This window comes from Myxine glutinosa, chromosome 2, assembly GCF_964187855.1.
Source record: "Myxine glutinosa chromosome 2, kmMyxGlut1.1, whole genome shotgun sequence".
Lineage (NCBI taxonomy): Eukaryota > Metazoa > Chordata > Myxini > Myxiniformes > Myxinidae > Myxine > Myxine glutinosa.
The window spans coordinates 177,639,319-177,656,370 of NC_136262.1; the positions used below are offsets into that span (position 1 = coordinate 177,639,319).

At 43.2% G+C, this 17,052-nt stretch overlaps 1 protein-coding gene across 3 annotated transcripts in view; it reads left to right on the forward strand.

Moving 5' to 3' along the window:
• Window positions 1-17,052, forward strand: part of ANP32A (acidic nuclear phosphoprotein 32 family member A) — a 149,353-nt gene that overhangs the window by 129,090 nt on the left and 3,211 nt on the right. For all 3 annotated transcript variants that reach the window (XM_068106739.2, XM_068106737.2, XM_078771976.1), the window contains exons 3-6: window positions 6,920-7,042; window positions 7,852-8,029; window positions 10,275-10,399; window positions 16,548-16,599. In XM_068106739.2, the coding sequence (XP_067962840.1) occupies window positions 6,920-7,042; window positions 7,852-8,029; window positions 10,275-10,399; window positions 16,548-16,599 (478 nt within the window). The remainder of the gene's footprint in view (window positions 1-6,919; window positions 7,043-7,851; window positions 8,030-10,274; window positions 10,400-16,547; window positions 16,600-17,052) is intronic.

Below are 17,052 nucleotides of genomic sequence, written 5' to 3' on the forward strand. Positions count from 1 at the left end.
TCTACATTCATGACCCATGTCCATAAATCATAACACTTCTCACACATGCAGCATACACCTTTCCCTTCAGCTTCAACGACACTCCCCTCCTCATCAGCACGCCACTCAGTTCCCGAAACTTCTTTCATGCACATCTCACTCCAGCAACCGTTGCCGAGTCTGATCCACCTTCTCCATTCAGCAGGTCTCCGAGGTAGCAAAATGTTTTCACACCTTCCAGCTTCACGCCGTCTCCAAATTCCAACTCAACATTTCCTCCATCTGCAGCTCCCTCTGTGCACACCTTACATTTGAATGTAGCTGCCACACTGGTTAATGACCCTCTCAGACCACTACATTTTTGATGAACCCACTCATGACCACAGCACATGGCCACTTACCAGTTCTTTCCACCTCACCACGTGCTTTACCACTTGACATCACCTTCGTCTTTCCGATATTCACCTTCAGACCCTTTGTCTCCATACATTCCTTCCACTTGTTCATCTTTTCCTTCAGTCCATCCATACTTTCCGCAATCAACACCAGATCATCTGCATACAACAACTCCCATGGTAAACCCTCCTTTACGGTCTGAGCCAGCACCTCCATCACAGCTGTAAATAGTGGACTTAGTACCGACCCCTGATGCACTCCCACCTTCACCTCAAACTCACCACTGTTCCCGTCCTTCGTCCTTACAGCTGTGCGCGCTCTTTTGTACATTGCCATCACAACTGATGAACCATTCCTCCACTTCTAACTTCCTCAATGCCCATGTCAGTACTTCGTGTGGAACCCTATCGAATGCTTTCTCCAGATCAACAAACCCAAGAAACAACTTCTTCCTCTTCTCCATGTACTTCTCCTGCAACTGCCTCACAATAAAGAGCGCGTCTGTCATTCCTCTTCCTGGCATAAATCCAAACTGTATTTTGTCGATCTTCACCTTCTTCCTTATCCTCCCCTCCAACACCCTTTCCAATACCTTCATTCCATGCTCCAATAACTTTATCGCTCGGTACGAGCCACACTCCAGAGGGTCACCTTTCTATTCCCCTTGTATAGAGGGACGAGGGTACTCAGTTCCCAATCCACTGGAATGCGGCCTTCTTTCACCACCAGATTACAGATCTCTGTCATTCTCTTCACACCCCAACTTCCTGCTGCCTTCAACATATCTCCCACAAGTCCCGCCGGCCCTCCCGCTTTTCTACTCTTCATTGCATTTATCGCTTACCCCTGGTGTTTGGCTAGCGGCTAGGGTGCCAGCTTAGGATCCAAGGATCCTGGGTTCGAATCCCAGTCGATCGCTGAATTAACGCCAGGGGGGTTGACTCAGCCTGTCATCCGAGGTCGGCTAATTGAGTACCAGTTCACTGGTAATTCCCTGCTTGTCGTAAAAAGGCGACAAAAAGGGTTGGCGGCAGGAAGGGCATCCGGCCGTAAAACATTGCTTCAAAAAGGGGACCAAAAAAACCAAAAAAAACAACAACCACGGTCCCCGAAAAAGGCCAACCCCCGCCTTGCGGGGAAAAATGGCCTCTAAAGGTGGTTTTTTTTTTTTATTGCATTTATCGCTTCCTCAACTTCCTTCTCAGTTATCTTCTCTGCCGGTCCTAAAACTGGGTTACTCTCTATGTTGCCATCCCATTCATTCTCTGTATTCAACAGCATTTCCATATATCTTTTCCATCTTCCTTTAATTCCATTTGGGTCCACAATGATTTGTCCCACTTCATCCTTCAAGCAACTCACCCCCATCACATCACACTTCTCTTTTGCTATCTGCTTTGCAATCCTGAATACCGCTCTCTGACCCTCTTCCGAATCCAAGCGTTCTCCGAACATTTTCCTGCATGTCTCCTGCGCCTTTGCTACCTCTTTCTTTGCAGCCTTCTTGGCTGCCTTATAACATTCATGCTCTGCTTTTTCTGCTCTCGTACCCTTCGCCTTCTGCCACTCTTGAACTTCTTACTCTTCTCGTCAATCCTCTTTCCAACTTCATCATCCCACCACCATGTTTCCGAGTGCCTCTGTGGTCCTTTTGTCCATCCACATACCTCACCAACGGCTCCCAACAGACTATCTTTCATTGACATCCAACCACGTTCAAGCTCAACCACATCATCCTCTACCCTACTCAGCCTCTCTTTTAATGCCTCCCTTACTGTCACCTCTTTCAACCTCCACACCTTCATTCTCGGTTGGTACTTCACCCGCCGAGCTCTCCTCGCACCTTTCACCCTTATGTCGCAGACAACCAAGTGGTGCTGTGAAACAGCCTCCTCCCCCGGGATCACCTTTGTGTCCCGGAGGTTCCTCCTATCTCGCCTACGCACCATCAGGTAGTCAACAGTTGTCGGCGACCCACCTGACGTGTATGTAACAAGCTTATTATCCCCTTTCTGGAACTGAGTATTACAAATCAACAAATCAGCTCCATCAGCAAACTCCAAAATCCTTTCACCTTCTCCATTTCTCACACCATATCCGTAACCCCCATGAACTCCCTCAAAACCGTCCATACTCCTTCCCACATGTCCATTTCGGTGTCCTACTACAACAACTTCCTCATCTTTCATGTTTTCCATCAGCTTCTCTATCGCACACCAGAACTTGTCCTTCTCTTCATCGCTCCGACCAACCTGCAGAGCATATCCCGAGATGACGTTCACCAAGAGCTTTCCAATCATCATTTTCACTATCATCAACCTATCACTCACTCTAGTCACACTCACCACACTGTCTGCAAACTCCTCAGAAAACAGGACACCAACACCATTGACGCCCTCCAGGCACCCTTGCCACACAAACTTGTATTTCTGTCCCTGCCTACCCTTCACCATTCTCACACCACTTCCCTTCCATCTCGTCTCTTGCACACAACATATGTCCACTCTTCTTCTGATCAATACTTCCACCACTTCTCCTGATCTCCCTGTCATTGTCCCTACATTCCATGTCCCAAACCTCAGAAACCGATCTCCACTTCGGGCTGTACCCTGCCCATATGTCGTTGTAATTGTCATGGTTCTCTTTTTGAGGCAATGTTTTTATGGCCGGATGCCCTTCCTGACGCCAACCCTCTTCGTCGCCTCTTACGACACGCAGGGATACGGTGTACCTATTCTAACCAGGGTACACACCGTACACACCAAATAAATGATTAATAATGAAAATAAATAAATAATCATTAAAAAATTAAATTGTTAATCAATTCGGTCACAGAACACATAAACCACCACCATTTCATCAGAATCTGTAACTGAATATTATTTTCTTTTTTTAGTAATTAATCGAATAATTAAATAATTAATCGATTAATTGATTAATCAATAAATCAAAAATATCCTTGATAGCCACATCACTTGGTCACTCATGTCCAAATATTAGCTTCCGAGCTCAAAAGGTGCCTGAGATATTGGCCAAATGAGAAAGAAAATAAATAAATGATTAATAATGAAAATAAATAAATAATAATCCTAAAAAAATTAAATTATTAATCAATTCGGTCAGAGAACACATAAACCACCACCATTTCATCAGAATCTGTAACTTTAAAAAAAAAAATTTTTAGTCATTAATCGAATAATTAAACGATTAATTGATTAATTAATAAATCAAAAATAGCTTTTGCAGCCAAATCACCTGGTCATTGGCATGTCCAAATATCAGCTTCCTAACTCAAAAGGTGCCTGAGTTAATGGTCAGAAGAGAAAGGAAATTTGATTTATTAAATAAGTACTTAATTAATCGCTAATAATTAAATAACTCCTCAATTATTTGATTAATCAAAAAACAAAAAATACCGTTTTTGACAAAGGACTTGCTTACTATTGTGCCGAAATTTCAGCTTCCCAGCTCAAAGGATGGCTGAGATATCGCCCAGACAAACAAACAAACAAGAAAGCAAGAAAACAACCAGGGTGAAAACTGAGTACTCCCTTTCAGCATGCGTCACTGCCGAGCCCCCTTCGGTGCCCGGCATTGACGATTTGCAATGCCTGGAGATGGCATAGAAAAGGTGCGGTGTACAACAATACTCCGTCAATGTAATGGATAGTTGACTATGTGGGCAGTTACCTGGGGTAATGCAAATCACAATTGAGAAGCATATGCATCTGCTTTCCATCTTAACCTTGTTTCAACTTTGTGGCTCACTTCCACCTGTCTTTACTGCATTTATTAATGATTGAAAACTTATTTTACTGTTAGGTGTGATAGTCAACCTAACGAATACAATTCAAATGCAATTTACAAACTCCAACTAATTGGAGTGTGTAAGTAAGTGAGTTAGCCATTAGGAACACCTAATGGTGAAATGTAAAATTTTATTCATCTGTCGAGATCTTCTTTCTCTAGCAAATACAATTCCTAACGTGCAAAGTCGATGGCGCGCCGTCGCTAATATCCGCACACTTCTCACCTAAAGCAAAGTTGAAAGATGGCAAAAAATTCCACCAGGAACGATCTAATCGCATTTTTAGTTTTAAAAACTGCCCCCTACCCCCTTTTTATGGATTTACATGAGATGTTGATGCTCTGCTGGCTAGATGCACTGCAGGGAAAGGTATGATTGAACATTCGCTGGAAGGTGATTCCATAAATGGGGAAAAGAGAGAAAAGAAAGTGTCGGTGTGTGGAAAGGCTGGATTTTGCGAGGCTAAAAAGGAGGGCGTTTCTGGAAAAGCGCATGCGTTGTATAGCAGCCGAGGAGGGTCAGAGCGCTGAGCAGGAGTAGAAGGAGCTAAATCAGAGGATAAGCTATAAAAAAAGTTTTAAATAATTAAAAATACCTGTTTCCACGGCTTGTCTTTTTCACTTTTAATCGGTCACATGCTCACAACATTGCTTCTGTACAGACTGTCATAATGACATGCACAGCACACTTTCTCATGATTACTGCAGTTGGTGCTTTCATAAGAGATTCAAATGATCAATCTTTGATAAAAAGTACCATCTTTTAACAAATCAGCAGCAACCGGTCCAACTGTTTCTGCCTCGTATGTTTTATGGCAAAGCTATGGTCTCATGCCCCACCCAGACCTCAGTCACATGCCCCACTGTCGGTCTCGCGCCCCACTATCGTGTTGCGAGAGGGTTTTTGTGGCAGCATTGGCTGGCTATACTTCGGAAAGCACATGGCAGCTGATGTTCAAATTCTACTACCAAGAGTGATCGAGACTTCCTCGATCAACAACGCATTACCGTCAACACACAGCACACTCGGTATAGACCCAAGAAACGTTTGTATAGATGAGGCAACATACATACAGGAGCTGTTAGTCGGATGTTGGTCAAAAAAAGTTTGTTTGTTTCCTATTATTGAGAGATCAAACACAATTGGTCACTCCCGAGGATGCCGCTTGATCACGATGTCTGATCGAAGTAACATGACCACCGTGGGAAGCAAAAAGATGATGCTTCGGGTATTGACCCTTCGTCAGAGCAGAAGAGCATGAAAGGATAACGTCTGAAGCGTCATCTTCATCTTTCCACGGGGATTAACGTACCTCGATCAACGTCCCATTAACTTTATCAATCGTCCTACCTGTCCGCTAACGCAGACCAACACTGCCCTTCACCAGCAAGACTCGTTCTTCATTCATTCTTTTTGCAGGAATTTTCATTTCATTACTCTTTGTTATATCTGATGTTGGCTTAGCGGTTAGGGTGCCGGCTTGGGATCCTAGGATCGTGGGTTCGAATCCCGGTCGATCGCTAAATTAACACCAGGGGGGTTGACTCAGCCTGTCATCCTTCCGAGATCGGCAAATTGAGTACCAGCTTGCTGGGATGAATGATCCCGGTGTGTACCCCGGTTTAGAATAGGTACACAATATCCCTGCGCATCGTAAGAGCGTGACCAAGGGTTGGCGTCAGGAAGGGCATCCGGCCATAAAAACATTGCCTCAAAACAGGGAACCATGATTGTCATGGGGCCCGCAAGGCTAACCCCCGCTCTAGCGGGGAAAATGGCCTTAAAACGATCATTCATTCATTCATTTCACTCTTTGTTATCCCTCCGTTGAAGAAGGCATTATGTCTTCGGGTTGTCCGTCTGTGCGTCCGACACGATAACTTGTGTACCACTGAAGGGATTGTTTTTTTAAAAATGAAACTTGGTACAAAGGTGTACAGTGTTATGATGCATCGATTAACTGACTAGATTTTGGGTTCAAAGGGTCAAAGGTTATGTTACATTTAGCTGAAAGCAGCAGATCATACATACTACGGCAACTTGTGAACCACCAAAGTGATTTTGACCAATCCTGGTATGTATTGTGAGGCGAAGATGAACTTTCGATTTTCAGGCAAAGGTCAAATGTCATGTGATGTTTAGTTGAATGTAGCAGATTTTCGTTACCACAATAATGTGTGAACCGATAAAGGGATTTTGACCAAATAACTTTGGCATAACTGAGAATGTAATAAAAAGATGTATAGATTCCATTTTAGATTGAATAGGTCAAAGGTCAGGTGTCCTTCGAAAATACCTTTGCAGACCATAACTCGAGTTTGAAGCATCTGTTGTCTCGGTTCTATTTATCTGTCTTTCTCTCCCATTCTCTCTCTCTCTCACTCGCTCAAGGGACCTTTAATTGTGATCAAACGAAACAGTGGGTTGACATCTAACATGGGCGGAGGCATATCCATTGACATATTTGTGTCAAATTCTACTTTCGAGTTTTCTTTTTGTTATTGAAGAGTTAATTATCCTTTCTAAATTCGTTTAAAAGGGTTTCTCCTTCAATGCGTAACGTGACCTGGAATTTTGCTTCCAATGGTGCTGCTCTCTTTAAAGCGTGAATGATAAAAGCCATCATGTGTGTTTTGGATCGGCGTCGTTCGTGCCTTTGTTTTTGAATATCTTTTTGAATTTTGTCAAAATTGACTTGTAATCCACTTCCTGCTTGTTGCCCAACCCCAACATCAGCTGGAACTGAGTGATAACAGGATTTGCAATGGCTTGGATGTTCTCGCAGAAAAAACGCCGAACCTGACATACCTCAACCTCAGCGGTAACAAGTTCAAAGACATCAGCACATTGGATCCCCTGGTAAGTTCAGCCTGGGCTTGACCCTGGAACTCTGTAGACCTTTCTTCCTGATGGAGCTCTATACGCAAGGTGGTTTTAGTGTGCGTATGTAATATGTAGTTAAATTGTTCTTGCTTGGGTTTTCATCAATGTAGCGCCATATTTTGTGACATTTTGCTCAGAGATTCCCACCAATGAAATTAAAACTATAAGGGTTTTTAAAAGTCAGGGCATCACATCTGTACCCTCCAACGAATCTTATTGGTCCAAATGTTTGGTGGCCATATTTTATTCGGCCGAGCAAAGCCAGGGTGAGGTTGTTTATTCCTGATACTTGAAACGCTCTGCAACCCATGCCGACAGAAAACAGACTTTTGGGAACGCAAGTCACATTTTCCATCCAACCATCATGTAACTTTGTATGAAGCCAAATTTACCATCTGCACACATTACTTATTTAGTCAATTTGGTTGTGGGATGCCTTTGAAGGCCATGAAATACAAGTTGATGAGTCTTTCCTTGGTGTTGGGCACACTGACAGGCGCAAGCACATCTACACTTGCCACTAGAGACGGTTTGAGGCAAAAAAAATTCCGAGCGCGAACCTCAAAAAACAGGAAAAGGCAGGAATCCCGCGAATCAATTTACGGGGAAGAAACACAATCATTCCACAACATGGTTAAGGATGGTTGTAGACGCCTATTACTTGTTGTATTTCATATGATGCTTTGAGAGGAGGGGGGTTGAAATTTGTGTGTGACATTTTGATCTGTGAAGGTTGATTACTGTTCTCAGTTTTGATTCCTTCATTCCGATTCCCTTCTGTGTAGAAAAAGCTCGCAAACCTAAAAAGCCTGGACCTTTTCAATTGTGAGGTCACCGGCCTTACGGACTACCGCAACAGCATATTTAAGCTGCTGCCTCAGATCACGTACCTGGATGGCTTTGATCGGAATGACTGTGAGGCCCCAGATTCAGATGGTGACCTTGATGGAGAGGAGGAGGAAGGTAAGACAGGAATTTTACCACTAATGATGGTACTTTTCATTGCGTTGAGTGTGTATGACTTCCGTCCACCTTTTGTTTTGATTTTGAGATAGATCTGGTTTTGATTAGATTTTGCTTCAGGTCCGAATCCAGATCTGGCCTATCAGTGGGTAAATTGGTCAGCCTGGCGGAGGTATGCGCTCTACCGAGTGCCGTTCTAGTTATTGTTTTGATTGGTGGTTCATGACAGTGATTATGCCTCACAAAATATCCTGTCCTGGGAATGACTTGCAGGTTATAAATATATATAAATAACCACCTTTAGAGGCCATTTTTCCCCGCAAAGCGGGGGTTGGCCTTTTTCGGGCACCGTGGTTGTTGTTGTTTTTCGGTCCCCTTTTTTTGAAGCAATGTTTTACGGCCGGATGCCCTTCCTGACGCCAACCCTTTTTGCCGCCTTTAACGACAAACAGGGAATTACCAGTGAACTGGTACTCAATTAGCCGACCTCGGAAGGATGACAGGCTGAGTCAACCCCCCTGGCGTTAATTCAGCGATCGGGATTCGAACCCAGGACTGGGATCCTAAGCCGGCCCCCTAGCCGCTAGCCCAACACCAGGGCTAATGACTAATGACTTGCAGGTTAATGGATTAATTTATTTATCCGTTTTATCTTGGTGAGTGTCACCATAAGTGTAAACTCAAATTAGTATCGACCAGAATCAGATGCCTAGTTAGCTCCCTGCCAACCACACCCTCTTGTCTGTCTCTTTTTCCAATCTCCCATCCGTGTGCATCTTAAATCACTCCACACATCAACATGGAGGGCACAAGTGTGCTATGTCAAGCCTTGAACACGGGTTTTACAAACATGGGGTATCCATGTCTCATGCATGAGAGCTCAAACGCAATACCTGTGCAGTGGGGTAGAGGGATGTCTATCAAGTGGACAGCGGCGATCGTACCTCCCAGCAGACAACCGGTGACCCCCAGAGAGCGAGCTCACAGATGGCACACAGCCTGGGAGACAGCCAGTCAGAGTCAGCGCGCACACTGCCTGTCCGGAAGAAGCAGCCATCGGTGTAAGGCACACAGCCGCAACCCCAGAGAGGGAGTGCACAAATTGCACTCGGTCTGGAACGGTCAACCAGAGACGGTGCTCCTGCCACGGACTCAGCCCATGACAGCTTGCGACAGTCAGCCCATGACAGCAATCGAGAAAACCATCGGCATCGCGCACACAGCCTGGGTTAGTTAGTGATAGGGAGAACTGGCATCGCGCCAGCATCACGCAGCACCAGACAGACAACCCCAGAGAGTCGAGGGTGATGGCCAGACTGGGAGAGGGGGTACAGGGCTGTGCTTGTGCATCTCAAGAGCTTTCACATGATAGAACACATACCCACATACGCACACTGTCAGCTCTCCTGTTTGTCATGTGTCCCTGAGTCGAGTCTGATCATATCAGGAATAGCACTAAGATAACGGGGGATTGTTACCATCCGTTTAAGCTCACCATTCAGTCATTTTCGTTTCATTTATTGCCATTTCACTTCCCATGTCCACATCCCCATTATTGATTATTTATTTTGACACCATTGCTGTGCATTTTGAGCCGCAATTTCCACTTCCGATTTAATTAAATCTCCCCTTTAAGCCGACTGCACGTGCTGAAAACACTACAAACAAATGCACACCTCTACTTGGCATATTGAGTCAATCATAGGTGGATTTGGGTTGCCCGATAAAGAGGCCAGGTGTGCAACAATATCTTTAGTTAGGCATCTTTACATTATGCTCCAAAGACCAACCATTCTTCCTGAGTAGGCCACTAATGAACATTTATCGGTGCTCAAAATATTCACAAGCGGCTGACCCAGGAGGGAGCTGGGGTTTTTTTCTAGGGCTAGGCCTAAGCAGTAGCTGAATGTTAGTTTCCATACCTGGATGGATTTAATGGGAAGAAATATGGGTTGGAGGGGAAGGGGTTAAAGTCCTTATATTTGTGTTCCTGTCATTGCACTTATGGATAAGAAAGGCAAGAAAATCGTGAGCACCGTTTTAAATTCCCTTGTAGAGGATTGTTCATTCTGGCTTTGGTTTGTGAAGGGTAAGTGTGTTGTCTTAATGCCACGATATGCTGATGAGTTTCTCTTGCTAACATTGTTTAAGTAACAAAGAGCATGTGTTTGTATTTTAAAGAATTCGTTGGTGGAAGGTTGTGGTTTATATGAGTTTGTTGTTTCGTGTCTTTATGATCGGCTAGATGAGGACGGTGAGGGCGAGGACGAGGAGGAAGAAGAGGAGTTTGATGTAGAAGGTACCCAGGATGATGAGGAAGAAGAGGAGGATGGTGAGGAGGAGGAGGAAGAGGAGGGTAGTGAAGATGAGGTGATACCACGTACACACACAATGATTTCATTATTTAATTATTTGGGGGACAGTATTTGGCCAATTTTTTTGCATTCCTGAACATTGTGTTGTTTTATCGTTCTCCTTGTGCATCTGTGAAGCGGTTGGTCGATACGATCAGGATTGGTCGGATCCGGGTATTTCCCAAATACACAAACATTGAACCCGTTTTTTCATCGACTGTAGTTGAACAACATAACTTATACATGTCACAGTGCAGTAATGCAGTTTATTGACGGTCAATGTTTGCAATTTTTTTTATTCCAGAAACATTTTGTTTACTGCTAACATCCCAGCATTACTTTTAGTAATCGGCAACTTATTCACCAAAAAACAATATTGTGAATTTATTTTACGTTCCCAGGGATCAGATGTTGCGTCGTTATTTTTGAAGTTGCAAAATACAATTCTCATTGAGTCTTGAACAATACACCGCTGTCAAACCGGAGCCTAGTGCTCGACTCTTGCTACACCGCCACCTTACTAAATCCGTCATCCTGACACCTTGTGTCTGACATTCAGCCAGTCGCCTGCGGACGTCAGATAGTCTTAGTTAGATATATGGGTTGTGGTGTTCAACTGCCGTCAGCAAAACGACGGGACGGGTTGAGTGCTGGACACTGAGATGACATGCACGTCCGTAGAGGCCCAGCCCAGCGCAAGACGTAACACCACAGTGACGTCCCAGCGAAAGAGTGTAACAGACAGAGCGCCGGATGGAGAAATCCGTCTACTTTAATGTAATGTATTATTAGCTCACCTGGAACGAAGTTCAGGGGAGCTTAGGCGATGCTCTGATGGTGCGTCCTCAGTCCGCCCGTCCGTCCATCCATCCGTCCCGTAAACACTTGAAACTTCTTCTCCGAAACCGCTGATGGGATTGCGACCAAAGTTGGCATAAATGATATTTGTTGTGTTGTGACTAAAGTTTGTTCACGACATTAAAAAACATCGGGGTTTAAGGGGGTTTACCAGGGGTCGAAGTGAATCCAGGTTTAACCCTCCCCCACCCCCCCCCCCCCCCCAAAAAAAAATAGGAATTTGTTTTTTCCTCTAAAACTACACACAATATTTCGATGAAACTTGACCACAACCTTCATCCCCCATGATGTACCGAAGTTTGTTCACTGCACTATGAAAATCGAAGTTTATAAGGGTCTATGGGGTGTCAAAGTGGGTCCATGTTCGACCCCCCCCCCCCAAAATAGATATTTGCTTTCTTCTCTGAAACTACACACACAATTTCGATGAAACTTGACCACAACCTTTACCACCCATGCTGTGCCAAAGTTTGTTCACGGCACGAACAAAATTGTGGTCTAAGGGGGTCCACCGGAGGTCAAAGTGGGTCCAGGTTCGACCCCCCCAACATAGGTATTTCCTATCTTCTCAGAAACTACACACACAATTTCGATGAAACCTCACTTAATCCTTAATCACCCATGATAGTGGGGTACCATAGTGAAAATGTCGTTACACGGTGGACAAAAGCACAATTTTTTCACCAAAGCATCTCCATGGTATACTTTCTAGAAAAAAAGTAAGCTCCAAAAAAAATGATAATGGTAAGTGTAATATCTGACGTCATTATGATGTCATCAGCTAATTATTATGTAATCATATTTTAAAAAATCAATGACTTAGAACTAAGGTGTTAAGTGCATTTTAACATCAAAATATATGTTTCTGAGGTCAAGGATTTCAATGCACTTTTCATTTTTTATTTTAGACAATCTTTAAAAGATTTATGATGTCATTATGACGTCATAAGCGAATTATTTCGCAATCATAATTAAAAAATGAATTAGTTAGAACTAGGCTATTAAGTGTATTTTGACCGAAATATATGTTTCCGAGGTCAAGGAATTCACTGCAATGGTCATTTTTCTTCTTAGACAATGTTTAAAAGATTTATGACATCATTCTGACGTCATCCAGCAAAAAAAAAAAACTATTAGATTCGTCTGCACACAAATTCGTTTGATTAGTTAACATCCACATATCGAGAGTTCATAATAATCTTCCCGTTGAGTTACAGAATTTAAAACACCACTAGAGCATTTTTTTCCAGTAATTTAGACTGAGCTATTATTAGTTACACTTCATCATTATGTCGTTAGCTGGTTTAATAAAGGGGTAAATGACACAAAATTATATATGTTGCATCAAATGTATATGCATATACATTATAAAAAATACTCGTGATTCTGTCCTATTTTGTAGCAGCGATTCCTTGAGATGCGAAAGAATATTAGCATATCGGCCTCCATGTTGTTTCTTCTATCATTATTTTTATTACCTTGTTAAAAACACACAGTGACAGCTCCCCCTTCCTCATGCAAGTAATTCATTCTTCAAAATAGAAACATACAGAATTGGAATAAGTGTGATAGCTATAGTGTCGGTGATGAGCTGTAGCTGCAAGCAAGTTATTTCTGACAGTTACAACTGCAAAGTTCTGTGCAGGGTAGACCAGCTTTTGTGCACTTGCAACGACTGACACAACCGGCTTCTGACTTGCAACCACATTTGATGAGCTCTTTGCATGCTTTAGCTGCTTCCGGGATGGTCATCCAAACAGGGACCCTTCACCGTGAGTTGCAGGCCAGGTCCATTGAATATACTTGCAGTTCGCAAAAATTGGACAGTCACAAGTGAGTACTGGAATCTGGCCAGGGTTGAGGAACTCTGTGATGGACTTCAATATGTTCATGGCGTGCTTGATCATGGCTGGTGAGTCTGCCTTCTCTTGAAATAGTGGTAGAAGAGCAATCAAGGCAGGGGGATCAAGTGGAGGTGATTGCTGAGATGCATGATAGGCAGCCCATGAGATAGTGTCTCCCTTCTCACTTGCATTTCCGTCGAGAAGCTTGGAAGCATGCTGAATCCATTTCTCCTCCTTTTGTTTTGCCTCTTCAAGCCTCCCATTTACAGGTGTCATGATGACCTGTGGTACACTGGTATTTTATGCTTTCAGATGTACTGATTGAATTATGCTAAACGAATCTAGAAGGTGAGGTTTCTCATTTGGATTTGCAGGAAGAAAGCAAGTTGCCACCCGAACACGTCCGAGATTATCTTGTGTAGGAAATTGGATGACACTTATACCACTTCCATGGAACGATCATTTGGCTGTAGTGGAAGAGGGATTATGGTCGATGTTATCCAGTGCACCAACAGTGAAGAGACCTTTCCTGAGAATAGATGGGCACACAATTTGGTCAGCAGTGAATTGGTCACACATTGCAGATGACAATTTATTCTCCAGTTGCAGAACCCGGCTGTATGAGATGCTCAACCCTAGTTTAGCCAGTTGATCACTGAGTGTTCTGTTCCTTGTCAATGTGTGGATATTCAAGCCAATGTTTCCTGGAAGTGGAGGTTCTCTCTCAGGAGACTGTCGTTTGGGAGTAGCCAGTTTCGTGCACCTTTTCTTTGAATTGTGGAGGAACAACTGGGCGATTGTTTGAGAAGCCTGTGTGTCATTAACATCGCTCTTCAAGTTTGGTCCATAAAGGATCATTGATGACAGGAGTGTAAGACTGGGAAGCATTGTCTGGCACTTAGGGGGGAAACTGCCAGAAAACTTGAAATGTGTTTCTCCAAACATTTCTTCTCTGCATATTTTTGCTACTTTTGCAAAAAGTAGCGCTTCTGATTGATAGTCATGTTCATGCAGAGCATCTTTCAGCATTTGTTGCATGCCTTCTGGAAATACAAGAACAATGTTCTTGCCATCTGTCTGTTCTTGCACACCGGTGTCGGCAAAGTGCTCAAGAAGCCTGCTTTTCAACCGGCTCTTGTTAATTGACACATCATGTCCAAGATTTTGAAGACTGCGTTCATACATCTCATGAAGATCTGAAAACTTGAACAGGTATGTCCCATCCTCAACGGCAAACTCAACATAAGACACCAACTCCACAAACGCTCTGGCATCTGCTCGTTCTCTTTCCGTGTTCGAAGAAACACCTTCACGGCGATGAGCCCAATGTCTGTTTCTGTATCGTGTTAAACAGTTCAGGTGGTACTTGGCTTCTAGGGCGATTAAATCACCCCCTGTTATTTTGTACAAGAGTTGGTCATCCTCCATATCAGTTGCCATCTTTCTGAGGGACTGATCAGCACCAAATGTTTGGAAGTTGTGTAATTTTTGGTCGCCTGTTTTTTCACAGAAGATGCACACACACTTGGCATCAAATACCGACTGCCGCTTTGACCGTCGCATCTCAAGAGCTTCGGCTTCATGTTTTCTTTTCCTCATTACTTGTCTGTTGAGTTTGGAATTGTTGAATTTCTGATGGCAAGAACGATGCCATGAGGCATTATTTTTCACAAAAGTTGCTACTGTTCCTTCTGTTACATATTCTACATCAACTGGCAGTGCATTTATTTTTCTGAACTCCTCAACATTTCCCAGGAATACAGCGTATACTTCTCTGGCATTACGTTTAAATCCTTTCTGTGGACAAGATAGTTTTTCCGGTGTAGTTTTCTTGCAGATTATGCAAGCACTCCAATCCATGATGACCTGAAATTGAAAGGAAATAGTCCACATAAGCATAAAAAGTACAATATCCAAACCAATATTATACATTCCAATGCTGTAATTTGATAGAAAATTCATAAATACTTTTATTGGTTTCTTGCATTTCTAAATTTGAATAGCTAGACTAAGATCGCGTATATTCCAGGGAATGTATTGTTTGAACATGGTCTTAAATCACATTTGAGACCGGGCACCCTTGCATTTATCCCCTAATTCTTATGTTTTATTTTTATTTGTTTTGTTTTATTTTTTTTATTTTTTTACACATTTGAGTAATGACATCACTGCAACATAGTGAGCTTAAAAAGGCTTATATATCAATTACCTGTTTCTTGAAATATTAAATTAATGACTCAAAATCTCGGCACAGTACTTCACAACCTTATGTTATACATTAATTTGCGCTAATATCTTGTTAGTCTATTGTGACGTCATTATGACGTCATTAAATACACTTCCTGTCATCAGATTTTTTGGAGCTTACCCTCTTTTTGATCCTTATACATGGGCAAAGCTTTGGTGAAAAAATTGTGCTTTTGTCCACAGTGTAACGGTCCTTGGCATTTTTGTTAATAAGGTACCTCACTATGAATGAATGAATGATCGTTTTAAGGCCATTTTCCCCGCTAGAGCGGGGGTTAGCCTTGCGGGCCCCATGACAATCATGGTTCCCTGTTTGAGGCAATGTTTTTATGGCCGGATGCCCTTCCTGATGCCAACCCTTGGTCACGCTCTTACGATGCGCAGGGATATGGTGTACCTATTCTAAACCGGGGTACACACCGTGATCATTCATCCCAGCAAGCTGGTACTCAATTTGCCGACCTCGGAAGGATGGCAGGCTGAGTCAACCCCCCTGGCGTTAATTCAGCGATCGACCGGGATTCGAACCCAGGTTCCTAGGATCCCAAGCCGGCACCCTAACCGCTAAGCCAATACCAGGCTTAATCACCCATGATGTACCAATATTTATTCAAGGTATTAGAAGAATTGTGGTGTATGGAGATACACAGGATTTGAGGGGGCCACGCCACGCCGTCGGGAGTGCCCCCCAAAATAGGTATTTTTTTTGGTTTGTTTAAAGTCTTATGATTATGTTTGTATGATTCCACATGCTGCCCTGTCTTCTAGCAACCATTAAAATTGGTTTAAAATACCTTCAGTCATTGTAGTATACTGTTTAATTTACCAGGTGAGCACCAGGGATATTGCCCCTATGTTTATAGATGATCTCTTTTGTTTGTATATGTTGGAGCCTTCTCTACGAATTGTGTTACGGTCGAAGTAAAATTGTATGGTGGACTCTTGCAGTCTATGCTCTTTGCTTCCTTCTTCCCCAATCCCCCACTCCCTCCTCCCAAACGCTTCGTACCCCAGTGCATCTCCGTATCTTGTATGAAATGCCTTTTTGTTGAACAGATGTGGGAATTCTTTATATATATATATATATACATTACCATGATGGTGTGCATGGGTTGATTGATTTAGCCCATTTTGGGATGTGTTCACTCAGTCGTTTGTTATAATGCTGTAATTGCTGTAGCTAAGCAGTCTCCTTATGAGTGTTTCCTCTCTCAGGATGAAGATGATGAGGAATATGATGATGGTGAAGAAGAAGAGGAAGAAGAGGGTGAGTTGTCTCCCACCCCTTCCACCTCACCCATCACCCCCTTAATAAAAACAAGGTCTTGTTTTATAAATGTACACACAAGTACAAGGAAGGGCTATGCACGCACGACGCAAACGGAATGAAAAATATACTGGAGAGGAGGAAAAGGATCGAAATTCCTTCTCAGAACACATGGGGTGCACCATCTTATCGCAGAGCTTTTCTCTCTAACCAGCGGGGCATTTTTAGGGAGAAATCTCAATCAAAGCAATTGCTCTCATAATAATTAATGGAATAAGTGGGAGATGCATTTCCAACGTTTCTAACATTTATAACGTCTAATAAACCATTTCCCACCAGCTGTGCACATTACAGTACTAAAAGCGGAAGTGTATTCCACACGTCACACATAAGGCCGCTGCACGTGCTCACGCGATTTGACAGATTCGCCTTTATTTTCGCAGGCGTATTTGC